Raw genomic sequence first — 17396 nt, 5'->3', positions numbered from 1 at the left:
ACAAAAAGCAGTTCTACAAAATGGTTGTAGGGAAGAAGTATCTGAAAAAATTACCTGGCATCACAGTTTGTAACACATTTTCCAAGCACTCCTCAGATTTTTGCCTTCCTCTAAGAGTTAATGGCATTTACCCAAAACAACCTGAAAATCAACACACAAAAGCAGCAGGGATTAACTGTCTACATTCCCTGACATGGAGTTCAATAGATATATTATTAACTTAATATGACAGCCCGTCTCCAGAATCATTAAGGAAGTGAGCTGGCAGTTAGGACTGCAACAGTTCTTTGTCTTGAGTGAAAAATCAGAACTAGAATTTTTGTACTTTGGAGTATGCACTGTATTGAAAATATAGAAGACAGCAGTCTGCTTTTTCCTCCACACATGGGAGTGAAAAGAGTCATTACTAAAGTGTGAGTGAAAACTGAGATAATCAGGGAAGCTCTTTGACTCTTGTAGCAAATTTCTATTCTTAACAAGTAGGTGTTGCCAAATTGTTCATAACTGAATTCACCCAAAGGTTATATTTCAGCCATGTTAAATTAAAGGGACATTGTCAGTTTAGGTTAGGGAAAAAACTTCAGGTTCAAATGTTATGGAAAGAGGTTATAAAATTAATATAAAAATTATTTTGATTTTTAAGAAATCAGTAAAAACAGATTTTTATAGGTAAACAGTTTCCTGAAGTTTTTTCAAACTGTACGTTTTAGCATTGTTAGTGCATAAAAGCCAGATAGCAAAATGGACAAATGGTTGGAAGTAGTACGTAGTATCTTTGTCTAATCAGAGTTAAATGCAAATAGTAAACAAAGAAAGAAAAGCAATGGAAGAAACATTAGATTTTATTTTTTTCCCTATTTTAGTAATTTAAGGTGGTGTTAGTTAAAATAGTTTAAATATATTGGCCAATTTTTTCAAACCTTGGTGCAGAAGTGAGACTCCTCAGTCCACGTTTAAGTACCAAAATAAAAGTGGTCTGACTTTCAGAGGTTTCAGTACATGCAGTTCTCACTGACTTATACAGGATTTTTAGGTGGAGTGCACTTATGAAAATCAGGCCACTTATATTTAGATGTCTGAGTATGGATTTAGTAGCCTAACTTTAGGTACAAAGGTTTAAAGCTTTAGCTATTAATTTTATCTTGACAGTGTCTCTTCTAATGTCAAAGTATCTGGCTTAAACACTTTGTCCCACAAAATGCCAGTTAGGTGACCTAAGTCCTATTCCTGGCTCTGGTATGCCTTTTTTGCTGCAGTTTGGCCAATTCACTAATGGTTGAAATTGGAAAGACTATTGATTTCTCTGAACTTTCTGTATCTCTGTTACCCTATAGATAAATTTTATTGTCCCCATTTTATACATCTCATAGGAGTTTTGGTGAGGCTTAACTCATGAATGTTTGTAAAGTACTTTGTGATACCCTGTATGTGTACCAGAATGTCTTCCAGTAAGCATTATTGTTACGGTTATTAATTTACTTCAGTGTGTGGCAATTGTTCTACTATGTAAATAGAAAATGTTACATAACAGATTTCTGAGATAGGTTATTTGCTCTGTTAGCGAAAAATATATCAAAGGAGTGTTTATCAATGACTGAATGTAGTGGTGTTAAAGCCAGTGGACATATTGTAGTCAAAGGGGCTTAACACATGTACAAAGTTTTTTTGTTCTTTTTGTGTCTCTAGATCATTTACAAACTCAAATTACAGTTCAGGTGATGTTCTGTAAAATCCTCAGTAGTTTGGGATCCAGGTATTTTGAGAACTCACATCTCACTACCTGCTTTACATTGATAATTGATCCTTCAGGGTGCAGAGGCATGCAGCACGAACATATACATAGGAAGGACCCAATGGAAGGTTGTTTTCAATAAAGGCTTCTCTAAATCTGCAATTTGCACTACACCCTTTTTTTGCTCAGATTCTGAATTTTTTGATCTTTAGGTTATGTTGTGAAATTTGTCTATTTAAATAGACCTTTTCAGGAGGTTTCGCTTCAGGAGAGCTTGTCAAAATATAATATTTGGGAGGAAAGTTTGGAAAACTTTTTAATTTTTTTCTTCAAAACATTATAGGAAACCAAGGCATTTTTCAATAAAAAGTTGAAAACCAAAATTTTGGGGTTTTTCTCCCTCCACCTATTTCTTTACCATTCCTCCCCCTTTTTTTACTTGTTTCCATCTTGCCACTGAGAAAAGAGGGAAAGGGAGAAAAATAGATGGGAAGAATCCCCAAATCGGAACATTTCTTTGTTATTTACCTCTATCAAAAAACAAAAAAAACCCCAAAACCACACAGAAAACTTCAAAAGAAACAAAAAATGTCCATGTACATTTTCATTTAAAAACAATTTTTCACTGAAAATTTATTCAAATATGTGCACTGGATGATTTGAGGATTTTTATTATTTCATTGATATTCATAAGGTAATTTTGTGCAGCACAAAGATATTGTAATAAGCACTATATAATGATAGAATATGTAAACACTAACTGTATGAATAGGAGTGCTAAAATAGGATGGATAAACAGTATGGTTGAAATACTAATTTAATATACTATACTAAGCTATTTAAATAATATCGAGAACACAATAATGCATGTGTAATACTGATCCTGAATGCTAAGAAATACAGGAGTCATTCCTTGAGTGAAAGCTTTCACAAACAATGAAAGATTACAGTGTCACATACTGACTATTCACTCTTCTTATGGAGTGTGGATTCACATAAAAATTTCAACACGTGCTATTGCTCTTATAATGTATGATCACTGTTGTAAAGGCACACCACTAATGAAGAGACAGACATACTTGAATGGTGACAAAAGGACAAAACTTTATTCAGGCCAGCCATTGTTACAGGATAGGCATTGGGACAGTCCTTGCCAAATCCAGCCAAACTAATGGTTTCCCAGTTTGCACACACAATCCCAGACACAACCGTAATCCCTCACTAAAACCCAAAGATTTGAGCCTCAGCTACTAGGCTTAAATTTTAACCTCCCTTGTGATAGCTCCTTATTTATACTAATCCTTGTGGCTCATAGGAAGAGTCACATTGGATCAGCAAGCAGTTTCTCCATGCAACCAGGGGCTGATGTTGCCTTATGCTACTATTGTTACTGTAACAGTGTAGGTGTCATGTTAGTACCCTACAGTAGTTCATGTAAATTTCCCTGGTAGTGCAATCATCCACTTGCTTTGTTATGCATTCCCTATATATTCCCCACATCACCTCAGTGAGTAATATCCAGTTTAAAGGGTCTAAAATAAAGATGGATCTGAATCAAGTGCACACAAATAAACTTCTCCAAACTTTGGGAAAGCATAAATCAAGATCTGAGCTTTGCTTGTCAGGCCCTTCCCCAGCCCAAAACTATGCCAACTGTGGAACTTGCCCAAGTGAAATGGCTTTGACTAATCAATTTTTATGCATTCATGTCTAGTGGGTACATGCACAATCATCTTTGCTTAGAGTAGAGGGATGACAGTTAGGAGATCAGTATTTTGTTCCCAGCTCTGTCAGTGTGAGTTTGGGAAAGTCACGTCGGGCCAGGGTTTCAAATGCTCAGCACCAACAATAAGGACAATACTTTCAGAAGAGCTATGCTCTCATTTAGGCATCTAAGAAAGGGGAAGATTTCGATCTCAACACGCGACAACTCCAATTGTCACATTTCTGACCAAATTTTCTGAAAAACTCAGCACCCAATGTATTGATTTTTTTTTAATGAAAATCTCACCACTTACTTTGGTGTGTAAATGAAAGCCAAGCTCCTTTTCAAAATATGGCCCAATTGCTGACAGAGCTCTTCTAAACTTCTAACCCTTAATGTTCTGCTTTAGTATCTCCAGCTGTAAAATAGGGATGTTACCATGTATGTTAGTACAACATATGAAGAGTCTGGGTGAAGGTGCAAAGTATGTGCAAACCATGTATTGCTACTAACTACATTTCCCAGATTTGTTTATCATAACTAGAATAGGTACTCTGGCTGAAATCATAGCTCCTCTGGAGTCAGTGGCCAGGCTCCCAATTCAATAGGGTTGGAATTTCACTGCAGAAGTGTTTATGGTTGCAGTAAATGTATCTCGACAGAAAGACAGTTGCCCGATTGCAGCCCAGCTTGGGGCATTCCTCAACTGTACATATTCCATATTATTTACTGTCAATTATTTTAAATAAAGTCATTTCCTGCCTAGTCTCTAGGTGCATTCCATGCAACAAAAAACCACAACTTTTTAATCAAAATAAACAATTGCATCTCTATTTATTTAAAATTTCTAAACAGCAAAACCATTTTTTGTTTATTCCCATTTGCAGTAATTTCTCCATGAACTTCCAGTACCAGAGCTTGAGTTTTGACAGGAATGAAATGGTATTTGGGTAACACATGCCATTACGAATAATGCTGTAAGCACCTCTCACCCATTTCTATCAGAACTGGGACTTGGGACAAATGTTTTAACAATAGTATGGCTGAGATAAAAATACTTTATACATAACATTAGTATCTAGATAAGTGTTTGAATATCCTAAGTAGTTTTGGATTTTAGATTGAGAAATACACTATAATTTTTCAGTTTTAAAGTAGGGCACATTCCATCTAACAGAAAATATCAGCAATGTTTTGGAAGGTGCCTAATCTGGTCTCAAAATATTTCATTTGTACTCATTTACACATGCAAGTAATAGAAACTGTGCATTCAGTTTACATATTTAACAGTTTACCTATACAACTTCCACATGCAAATTCTATGTAAAATTGCATGTGCAAATATGGAGGTAATTTTTAAAATCATTGTCTTTGGTTTGTAAGTTTAATTGATTCACAAATTTTAAGGCCAGAAGGGACCAAGGAATGTAATGATTATGTAGTCTGACTTCTTACTATGTCAAGTAAGAGGTTCTTAATGTATCATGTAAAAGGTTATAATTTGGAGTAAAAATCAACAGGATCTTCAGTAAAAATAGTTTCAACTGAGCTTCAATGGCATTCATAGATTCAGTGTAACAGTACATAATGTGTTTGTGTAATGTCTGTAATATGATGTTGCTATAGATTCTCTTCACATGCTAAACCCATGGCATATTTGTTCATCATCCTCAGTAAAATTATCTTTATTCTTTCTTCCCTCCCTCAAAAGGAAGTTTATTTTTGGAGGACTGTATGGTCTTCCCTCTTTCTGTTCCCTCCTCCAGTCTTTGTTGAGAGAAGTTAGATCCTTTTTTCTTCTTTTCCTTTGCTACCCTCTATCTCCACCTGCAGGAAAGTTCATTCTGGGTCGCTGTGGGAAACTGTTGCCCTTTTTCAGCAGTAAGGACTCAGGTTTCCTAACTCAATTTCATATGGGAAATTATATTCTATTTAAAACCCCCTTCAAATTTTGAATGGACAGGGCAATCTTCATCTTACCTGAACTGTTGGATAATGTTGGTGTGCACTGTTAAACAGGTAGCACATTTTACCCTGGAGCTGGCTGCATTTCAGGAGTAGCTAAATTGATTCACATAAAATATTAATAGTTCTGAAAATGTTTTAAGATACTGTGTACATATTTCCTCTAGATGTGGGACATAATTCTTATTTTGTATGTCAGTGAACAAAGTGTCTGCTTCTGAACATGCTAATTATGTACAGCAAAATTGCCCTTAATAAGCTGTTAAATGTATGTGGCGTATTTGCATGTTCTCATGCATTTGTTTATATAGGGTTTTTTTTTCATTTAATGGACAATGCAGATACAATCATTTTTGTCCAGCAATGAAGGGACAAATTGAACACACCAAATTATAATGAGTTGGTCCAGGTGTTTTGGAAATTGCAATATGTTAGGAATATTTATAGTGTTTAATAACCATGAAATCTAGACTTCCATCTGTATGATTTTGGTATAGTAGGGCAGGTGTTTTATGTACTGAATTGTGAAATCAACAAAGAATACAGGAATATGACCCCAATATGATTAAAGGCTGTTTCATACTCTTCATTTTCTTCATTTATATTTAGCACATATTGAAAAGGGACTGAACACACACAGAGATATATTAGCATAAAACAACTATGAAAGATTGAAGGAAAATTCTTGTGAAATTTCTCATTTGAAGATGCTTAAATATTACATTGACAGGTATCTTAATATAGATTAAATTATATGGCATTAGATTAAATCGATGAAACAAAGATATAAAGCTAGTTTTTAGATCTGGATTCTCCTTCACTGCACAGTGCACCATATATGAAGGTGAAAATTTAGGGAATTGTGCTCTTGTAGGTATTGTAGTAGTCTAAGGGGTAGGATTCATGCAATCTGTTCTGTTCTGTCATTGTCTTTTGCATGACATTGGGCACTTAGCATTTTTATGTCTTAGTCTGCTTACCTGTAAAATGGAAATAGTAATAACTACTTTCACTGGTGAGGCATAATTAATATTTGTTAAGTATTTTAAGATCCTCAGGTGAAATCTTTAAAACATGATTTGAGGACTTCAGTAACTCAGCCAGAGGTTGAGTCTATTACAGGAGTGGGTGAGGTTTTGTGGCCTGCAATGTGCAGGAGGTCAGACTAAATGATCATGATGGTCCCTTCTGGCCTTAAAGTCTCTGAATGTATGAAAGGCACTATAGAAGTGCAAAATATTGGCATTATATGTGGAATATGGTGATATGATTTTATATAATAAATTAATCCCAAAGTATGGTAAGAAAATCACAGTGTTTCTTAAAAAGAAAAGGAGTACTTGTGGCACCTTAGAGACTAACAAATTTATTTAAGCATAAGCTTTCGTGAGCTACAGCTCACTTCATTGAAGTTTATGCTCAAATAAATGGGTTAGTCTCTAAGGTGCCACAAGTACTCTTTTTCTTTTTGCAAATACAGACTAACACGGCTGCTAATCTGGAACAGTGTTTCTTGCATTTCTTTAGTTTGCTTGGATGAGAAAAATCTCATGTTGTATTACCTGAATTTCAGAACTTAAATAATTTGTAATTTTTGTCTCCAGATTTTCCATATGACATATGATCTGGCCAGTGCTGTGGTGAGAATCTTTAATCTAATTGGAATGATGCTACTTCTTTGCCACTGGGATGGTTGTCTTCAGTTTTTAGTACCATTACTTCAGGATTTCCCACCAGATTGCTGGGTGTCCCTAAATGGTATGGTTGTAAGTATTGTTCATTTTTCATTGTGTTTTTCAAATATTTTTCTAAATTGTCAAAACTGCTAGTTAAAATTTTTAATGGGAAAAAGTATATAGTAATACATTGCACTACATTATAACATTTAAGATTGCCTTTTTCTTTTGTTGGTTGACTGACTACTAACTTTTTTTTAATCTGAACTGCCGAATCACAGCTAGAGCTAGTTGTTCTCCATGACTGACCAAACCAGAAGATATTTCAGTTTTAAAATCATCTTTATCTATCAATCCCCACTCTCTCAGCAAACTACCGAGAAAAAAGTTGGATGAAGTTTAGTATGAACTTTTAAAAAGACTAGTAGGTACGGCTGGCCAGAAAAGATTTCCATTTTACAAAAATTTGTTCCAGTGCAGCAACAGGAGAAGGTGAGAAACAGCATGTCTAATTGAGAGATGGGACTTGAACCTGGGTCTTCTACTCACCTGGGATATGGGTGACGCAGGTTCAAGTCCATGCTTTGAATTGGGCATAGCAGGCACAGAGTATCCAGCATCCCAACTAACTGCCCTAACCACTAGGTACCTCTATGTTCTGGGCTCTTGCACTCTCCTTCTCACTCACCAAAAATAACATCCTGGGCCTGAGAAATCTTAACTATGAACATTTTGTCAAAAAACTGGCATTTTTCAACTGGAAACGGTTTAGTAAATTTTCCCACCAGGTCTATTAAAAAGGCATTTTACCAATGTGTTATTAGTTCAGTTTTGCCCTCAGTTACATGAATACAATATCCTTTGAACCAAATCCTGAAGTTGTTTTCCAGTTTTTTCCTCAGCATTTTACTCTGACCAAATTTCCATGGAATTTTTTCCAAACAGTGAGGAAAAATTAAGGATTTACTTCACTGGAAGGTAGGGTGTGTGTGTGTGTGTGTGTGTGTGTGTGTGTGTGTGTGTGTAAAGTGCTAGTTCAAGGGCAGAACTTGGCTGCATTTGTGTTACTTCTCATCTGTTGTAAGAGAAATGGAGCCACACAGCTTTGATAACAGTCTTGAAGGCTGACCGCTTCAAAGAGCTGGTGGTGTTTGTGTTGAAGACTTCAGATGATGAAGAATAGTTGATATACGTGGAAATCTGTTAAAAAGATGCTAAAATGAAACTTTTCCCAGTTTAATATGTTTCCATCATTAGGACTACTTATTATTATGTGGAACAATACAATATTGCATATGTGCAAGGAAATGTGATTGAGGTAAAATAAAAACAAAAACAAACAAAACCCATTTAGAAATAGATAAGCCACAGAAACTGGGCAAATTGTCAAGAGAATGCATCCAGTAAATGGAACAATTTTTGGCAGTGTCTGTCTCATTTTGTTGATGGTACAGACAACACCAAGGAAGAGTTTAAGCAAGGAATATCTCTGCTGGGATTTGAACCAAAAAGCCTAAGATCTAAAAGCAGTAACTCTACTGATACTTAATGCAAAACAAAACAAAAAAATTCCTTTAGTGTCAATAATGTTCTCTCTGTATATAAATCTCCTCACTGTATTTTCCACTGAATGCATCTGATGAAGTGAGCTGTAGATCACGAAAGCTTACGCTCAAATAAATTTGTTAGTCTCTAAAGTGCCACAAGTACTCCTTTTTGTAGAATACAGACTAACAAGGCTGCTACTCAAAAACATCAGTGTGTCATTGTTGGCATGGGCAGCAGGACAGGCCAAGTGCCCCTTGAATACATTCTCTCCTGGGACCCTATATATTTACTCAGGAAATTACACTGTCCTGCTACCTCGCCTCCATAACTGCACTGCTAGTTCATTGAGAGCTAGTGGGTGTATGTACACCTGAGCTGGAAATTACACCTCCATCTCTACTGTAGCTGTACCCACAATTGATTAACATTCTAAAGAGAGCAGCTGCCAGCTAGTATATTTGTTCTATAGAAAATGGTGACTCTTGCTACTACTGCCTTTTGTGGGTGAGTGGATGAGCAGGTTTGATGGTGTCCCACTGATTCTTCATTAGCCTAAGAGCACATGATTTGATTACTTCTGTTCTCCCCATTATTTCCATTGTTTTTGCTTGTGGGGGTTCATACATTAGAAGGCCAGAAGGGACCATTATGATCTTCTCGTCTGACCTCCTGTATAGCACAGGCCACAGCTTCCTTGCATTCATTCCTATTTCAACTAGAGCATATCTTTTAGATAAACATCCAACCTTGATTTTAAAATTATATGTAATGGAGAATTCACCACAACTCTTGCACTAATTGTTGTTCTAATGGTTAAGTACCCTCAATGTTAAAAATGTACACCTTATTTCTAGTCTGAATTTGACTAGATTCAACTTCCAATCCTTGTATCTTGTTATAACTTTGTTGACTAGATTGAAGAGTCAATTATCAAATTTTTGTTCCTCACTTAAGTACTTATAAATGTTGATCAATCATCCCTTAACCTTCTCTTTATTAAACTAAAGGGATTGGACTGCATGAGTCTATCACAATGAGGCATGTTTTCCAAATCTTTAATCATTCTCGTGGCTCTTCTCTTAATCCTCTCCAATTTATCTACATCCTTTTTGAATTGTGGACCTCAGAGCTGGACACAGTATTCCAAAAGCAGTCACAACAGAGTCAAATACAGAGGTAAAATAACCTCCCTACTCCTACTCAATATTTTCCTGTTTATACATCCAAGGACTGCATTATACCTTTTGGTCACAGCGTTGTTCTGTGAGCTCACATTCTGCTGATTAGCCACCATGACACCAACCCCTACCCCCCACCCTGAGAAGTCCTTTTCAGAGTCACTGCTTCCCAAGATAGAGCCACACCTGCTCAATGATTCCTCCTTTACAATTGCATTTTGAGATCTATCAGTTAGCCAGCTAGTCAGTTTTTTAAATCAATTTGGAATGTGCCAAGTTGATTTTGTATTCTTTTAGTTTCTCAATCAAAATGTTCTGTGGTACCAGATAGAGTGTCATGCAGAAATCTATGTATATGACATCAACACAATTGCCATTATCAATCAAACTTGTAATTGCATTAAAAAGATAATTAGTTTTGACAAAATCTGCTTTGCATAAGCCATTGCTGATTGGCATTAATTATATTACCTTCCTTTAATTCTTTATTAATCAAGTCCCATATCAGTCATTCTATTATTTTGCCTGGGATTAATGTTACTCTTAAATTCATATAATCATCTGAGCGGTCCCAAATATCCTTTTTTATATATTGTCACAATATTAGCTTTCTTCCAGAAATTTCTCCCCCCCCAACCCTTATTCCAAGACTTATTGAATATGCAACATTAGTGGTCCAGAGAGCTCCTCTGCCAACTCTTTTAAAATGCTTGAATGCCCATTGTCTGGACCTGCCAATTTAAAAACTTCTATCTTTAGTAGCTGCTGTTTAACATTCTTCTTAATTATTGTTGGAATGGAAAGTATTTCCTCCTCCTCATCATCATCCATGAATCTGTAATGGAGCATTACCATTGTTAGGATTCCATTTGTGTCTTCCTCAGGCTGAACTTTTTTGGAAAGTTACAGCCAAAATGGTTCAGCCATTTCTGAGAATGAGGGAAATGTTTTATTTTTATTATTATTATTTTTAAAGGTAAAAAGAATGTGGATGGTATTTTCTTTGAGACGGTCAGGGGACTTGTAATATGGCAAAGGAGTGGCCTTTGTGCCTTTTGCCATCTCCAGGAATCCACTGGAATTTAGCTAATTTATAAGCCTTTGAAAAAATTCAATTTACACATGGTCAGTAGAGACTTAAGAGTTTAGCAAGTACAAACTCCAAAGTTTATCCTCACTGAACATTCTCCATCCCCTCACAGCTCCTCTGTGTGACTGGGAACGGGGAAGGAGTAGATTCACCAGGCTTCATGTCCACAGCTGAGACAGCAGTGAGAGATTCAGAGGGAAACTGTGACTGGAGGCGGGGGGTTGGGTGGGAGAGGGAAGACTGGGAATGGTTAGGTAAAGAGGCAGGAGGGAAGACTGGGACTGACTGGGCAAGGAAGCCAGAGGATCTGAGGGAGAAGGGAGGCTGTAACTCATTGGCCAAGGAGACTGGGAGCTGATGAGGGTAATGGGAGCAGAGGATGATACTTGGAGCCAGTTGGGAGGGAAGACTGAAATCAGAGGCAAAACTAGAGGAAAACTGGGACTAGTTGAACAAGGAGACTGTAGCTGAGACTGAGTGTGGGAGGAATGGGACCGGGAAGAACTGAGACTGGCTAGGCAAATACACTGGGACTAGGAGCCAGGGAGGAGTTGTGTATGCTTAGTGGGGTGAACAAGATTGGATGAGGAGACTGGGGAAGGAGAGAAATGGGCAGCATGTGGGAGAACAACTAGCAAGCCAGCATGGAAGGGAGAGACAACTGAGAGGAGCTGGGAGGGAAGAATGAGGACTGGCTGGGCAAAGAAGACTCATATGGGGAGCCTAGAGTAGACAACTAAGTCTGCCTTGGCTAGGTGACAGACTGAGGAGTGGAGAGTTGGTTTGAGAAGAATGGAACTTGGAACAAGGAGCTAGGGATGGAGAATAGACATCACTAGGTCAGGGGAATTGTTGCAGGAGACAGGAAATGAAAGACTATCACAAGGGGGCTGGATTAAGATGTAATTAATTCTGGCATTTCCAAACTTTTGAGTGCTTGACTTTGTAATGTTACTGTTCTTTTAATGTGTGGTGTATGGGTATTGATGTGCATAATATGTGTATATATCATGCTAAAGAAAATGACTGCTGGTTGTGGTGGTGACAGTAAAGATAACGGTAACAAAGATGGAAACAAGGATCTGCCTGTATACATTACATAATCTCTGTTAGGTCTTAGGTACCATGGTGATGAACATGATGTAAATAATGAAGAGAGAGAGAGAAATATAGTGGATGTTATAACAGCAAAAATAGCAACTCTGCATCCAACAAAAAGCTCATTGTCTCAGTGGGCAATCAAAATATAAAATCCAATGCTATTTTCTCAACAAAGAAAATCAGCAAGTAATATATTGGTTAGGAAGCACTGGGTGACCAGCTGACAATACCTGTCATTTGAAATAAGAGATGATACTCATTTTCTATTAAGAAAATAAAAGCATATATAAGGAAGAGGTTGCACTGGTTGCCAATATGGCAATAGATAGAACAAATGAAAGAAGGTACTGCTGTTGTGAATAATTTATCTAGTTAAAAGTTCAACAGCCAATCTATCTTTGGTCTAGGACTTCTAGAATCAGTGTCATAGTGATCGGCCATTAAACTGGAAAAAGAAATTCCAAGAGTTACCACAGTTATACAAAGAATAGAAAATAACATTGGTATTTCACATTCTGCTGTGTGATAATTGTTGGTAAATTTTGACTTTTTAATGACAAGCACCGCACTTGTGATAGGGCCCTAACAGTGGCAGAGTGGTCCACCATTGGCTCAGCAGGGAATCCGGCCACAACACGCTGGCCAACTGTCAGTCAGCAACACTATATTTAGCTTTTCTGAACTTCAGGCAGAAGGGATGGGGAGGGTCCCTCACTTGCTCTGGCCCAGGGCCCCACAAATCCCTATTCCACCTCTGGTTATAGAGACCATTACTGAGCACTCAACCTTTTGCTGGTATTTGTATAATCTAAGTTATCCATAATGATTCTTATTCCCTTTGCGGGAGGGGAAAACAAAATCAACTGTGATGGCATCCCCGGGGTACTGTTGTGCCCTCTTAACTCTCTAGCCTGGACCGTCTCTCAGAATGCTTTGCTAGTGACAAGCAGCAAGCACCTTCCGGCACTGCTATCACTCAGCATAACAGCATATGGAGACCCATACCCAACTAGATTGCATGAATGTTCCCTGAGCCACTCATGAATCACAAAGAGAAAGGCAGCAGCCAGTTCTCCCCAGCTCCCCAGCCTTGCACCCCAGAATTGTACAGTCTTGGCCTGGTCAGAAACCTGACCAGTGTGTGTTTATTACCCAGTCCACCCCTCCCTCAATGTGGAGAGGACATATGCAAGCCTTTATAAACTAAACTGAGATTTCCCAAACACTTCAACCAAAACATACTGTTTTAGGTAAAACATAAAACAGTTTTATTAACTACAGAAAGATAGATTTTAGATAATTATAAGTGGTAGGCACAAAAGATCAGAGGTAGTTACCAAAGACAATAAAAGATAAGCACAGGGTCTAAATCTTGAACCTTATTACACTGGGCAGTATTTAGATCAAGCAGTTTTCTCACCCCACTGAATGTTATAGTTCTTAATACACAGGTTTCTATTTTTAAACCTGGGACCAGCCTACTCAGTTTAAGTCTTTGTCTTCCCAGCATTCTTATTATTTCCAACGTAGGTGGGGGAGAAGAAAGGCCAAGACATGGTGCCACTGTTCCTTGTTTTATACCTTCAGTCCTTGTGCCTGGAAAATATCAGCACAGACATGTCCTGGTCGGCTTTGCTGAATCACAGAGTTGGGGCAGTCCCCCATTGTGTGATGCTTGTGCAGCCCTCTTATGGCATTATAAATCCCTTGATTTACAACTCTCCTTCTGATTAATGGTTGCTTAACATCATCCTGGGAGTAATTCACCTCCTTTGTTGTCACTGGCAAACCCTTACAACGTATTTCAATAACAAAATCTCATAACTTCACACATATTAACAATATACATATTTGGACAGGACAATGGATTTCAGCAGATCATGACCTTTCATATGATATCTTACATGGCATGCTTAATATGAAATATGTCATGATTCTATGACAGAGGTGAATATGGGGGTTCCAGTATGCTGCTTTGAGGAACAGAGTGCCACATCAATCTCATTTCCACCACTATGACTTCACCTTCTAAAACACGGAATTCCAAATCACTTATGTTTTTTTTCAAAGTGTTTCAGATTGGTACCATATATAGACGCTTCTTTTTTATTTGAATGTTATGGATATTTATGAGCGTGGTCAAGTCTTTGTTCAGCTCTATGTTTTTTTCCTATTCCAACTATAATTGATGTCTATATTGTCACTTTTTATTCCTATTTATCCTAGAAAAATTCATTTGTTAATATGAGATGTCCTCAACATCCACTGACTTTTTCTACAATCTTCCAAAAAACCCTTCATTTTAATTGCCAGTTGTCTCATGCCCTTTTTGTTAAGATGGATACTATGCTCACCTCTCCTAAGAGTTAAATAAAGTTAAAATCATCTTCTCAACACCACTTTTAATCGACAAACTCTATTTGTCCATTCCTATGTACTGAATCAGGAGCATTTCACAGAAGGTTATTGTGGAGACTTACGATTTAAGACTCTTCCCTAGTAATATAATTTTATCTTCCAGGACATCTCCCTTTGCATTTTGTAAGTGCTTCCTACCGATATATATCATCTATGTTTTGCCTCCTTGTTGTAACTCCTCTGCCATATTGTGCCATTTCACATTGGTTTTATTTTCTCCCTTGTCTAAGATAAAAATAAATGCATTAAGAACACTTTTGTGTGAATATATTGCATTTATATTTGTGTTACCGAGCCAGCACAAGTATAATAAACAATATTTTATTTATCTATTTGATTTAAATAAAAAGATGACTAAACAAAACTCAAGCCCCCTTATCAGACAACAAAGTTTACTCCAGAACCAAAGCAGCAGTAAAATAACTGTTCAAAAGAAATCTGCTAGCCTGCCACCTGCAAAAAAGGGTTCTTTCCACCCTTCATCATTCTGGAGAATATACTCTGAGCCCCCTCCAAAAACCGTATCAAACAAAGATCTTTTGTAGCCTGCTCAGTTCCAAATGTTTGATCAAACATTATATACTATTGCAGAAGTACAATATTTGTTGTTTTTGTGATAGTAATTTTATACTGAGAATTATTGTAGGAGTCAGATTTCAGAGTAGCAGCCGTGTTAGTCTGTATTCGCAAAAAGAAAAGGAGTACTTGTGGCACCTTAGAGACTAACAAATTTATTAGAGCATAAGCTTTCGTGAGCTACAGCTCACTTGTAGGAGTCCTTTGCCTTAAATTGTCAGAGATAAATGTTTGCAGATATTAAGTAACATCTTTAATGATAAGCAGCACATTTGCTGTCATCGCCTTTTGCAGCTTTCCTGACAAAATAGTGACGTATCTTCAAATATGTAATTACTATAGTAAAAATAGGTCACCAGGATGCTGACTGGCATACCTTTGCATTCTGTATTCTGCTTTGTGACATCTTTTCCACATTTTCTACTAATCTGCCAAAAAGCTAACAGAGCATTAAAAAAGTGAGCGTTAAAAAGAAAACAAAAAACCATACACACATGCACTGTACAATCAGCTAGTGAGAAGAAAGAAGATATACCTTGTACAGTGCTTGATTTAAGCAGGATTTAATATTTAATAACTAAGGCTCTCAACTTGAAACCATCCCTATTTCTTAGGTTGTAGAAACAGAAAAGTTCCCACTAGCCACATTTTGTCTCAGAGGGCTGTACACACCCTCTGATAGCTCCTTCTCTCATCCTCCATACACTCAACTCTGCATTGAGCCAGTATTCCTACTGGTTGAAGAGAAACAGACACAACTCCCTAGAACCTTCATAAAGTTGCTTCTGAGTTAGCTGGCGTTGTAGCTTCTGAGAGAGACAATGTGATTCCCCTCCCCTCCAAAGGCTGAATAATATTGTCTTTCTAGCATATACAGTCCCTACACTAATACTATATAGCAGTGGTTCCCAAACTTGTTCCACCACTTGTGCAGGGAAAGCCCCTGACGGGCCGGGCCAGTTTGTTTACCTGCCTATCCCTAGGTTCGGCTGATTGCAGCTCCCAGTGACTGCAGTTCGCTGCTCCTGGCCAATGGGAGCTGCTGGAAGCAGCGGCCAGTACGTCCCTTGGCCTGCGCTGCTTCCAGCAGCTCCTATTGGCCTGGAGCAGCGAACTGTGGCCACTGGGAGCCGCGATCGGCTGAACCTGTGGATGCACCAGGTAAACAAACCGGCCCAGCCCACCAGGTGCTTTTCCTACACAAGCGGTGGAACAAATTTGGGAACCACTGCTATATAGGGTTCTATGCCAGGCTTATCACTGTGGTACCTTAATGCCTTCCAATAGTAACTAATGTCTGTCATATATTGTTTCACTCATACTCTCCCCAGAGGGAGAAGCATGTGCAATGGAGTTTATTGTTATGATAGCATTTTAAGGGGAAGTTATTTCATTTTTATTTATATATTCTTGTCTTGGTCCTACAGTATTTTGGTTTGGCAGTTTGCAATCTTATAGCAGCTGCAATCTTTCCACATGTTGTTTTCAAGTTTTGGTAATCTGTTAAGAGTCACACTTATAAATTATGGTTTGAGGAAGTCAAGTGCTGATCATGTGCACCATCTAAACTCAGTTTTTGGTGTCTTAAAAACAGAGGTCTTCTGCCCATCATATAATGTCAATGGTGACATGACATGATCAAAGGGATTGCTGAGCATCAGTATAGACAGCCCTGTTCTGAGGACTGGTGTAAGGTCAGCATGGACTAAGAGAGTGGCCAGATACAATGAGAAGTCAAAATAACTTGTTTATTATGAAAAATAAGCACAAATAAGCTCACATTATGAGCTTCTTTTAATTTTTGAAATAAAGTGAGATTATATTGAATACTGGTATGCCATCATAGGGGCAGCAGCATATATTTTGGTGTTAAATTGGACCAATTTGGATAGCTGGTTCCTCAGACACAACTCCAGTCAATAAGTTGTGAACTTTAATATTCCAATTACTATGAAACCCATGAGTAAAACAAAATAGTTGTAGGATACTGGTTTGAAGACAGACGCTGGAGTAGACTGTGGGAGAGTGGAGAGGAGACCATCCATTGAGACTGAGTCAATTGACATATCACAGTGATACATAATGTCAGTCTGGACTCCTCTCCAGGGGGTGATCTGTTTCATCTGAGAATATCCCATTAAGATTTAAGGGCAACTTCACGATCCTCCTATGTTGCATATGGTTGTTCAGAGTCATCTTCACGCTCCACTGTCCCCCAAAGTGGAGTATGGAGTCTAGGGTTCCAATCATGTCTCAATTCTGGTAGATGTACTCTTCACAGCCCATCGGTTACCATATTCCTTCCTCCGTATTCCCACTAGGGCTGAGAAGACTAAGAGAGGGGAAGAGCTGGTGGGTGAGGTGTTTTAAGGGAGCATTCTAGTGCCCCTCCACAGATGGCTCCCAA

The 17396-nt window shown here is 37.8% G+C and overlaps 1 protein-coding gene across 2 annotated transcripts in view; it reads left to right on the top strand.

Annotated features, from left to right (window-relative positions):
• Positions 1-17396, top strand: part of HCN1 (hyperpolarization activated cyclic nucleotide gated potassium channel 1) — a 319704-nt gene that overhangs the window by 159069 nt on the left and 143239 nt on the right. For both annotated transcript variants that reach the window (XM_038403929.2, XM_043515024.1), the window contains exon 3: positions 7007-7168. In XM_038403929.2, the coding sequence (XP_038259857.1) occupies positions 7007-7168 (162 nt within the window). The remainder of the gene's footprint in view (positions 1-7006; positions 7169-17396) is intronic.

Source organism: Dermochelys coriacea, chromosome 5, assembly GCF_009764565.3.
Source record: "Dermochelys coriacea isolate rDerCor1 chromosome 5, rDerCor1.pri.v4, whole genome shotgun sequence".
NCBI classification, from domain to species: domain Eukaryota; kingdom Metazoa; phylum Chordata; order Testudines; family Dermochelyidae; genus Dermochelys; species Dermochelys coriacea.
Note: the sequence above shows the minus strand (reverse complement) of the source record. Positions and strands in the feature narration are given on the sequence as shown.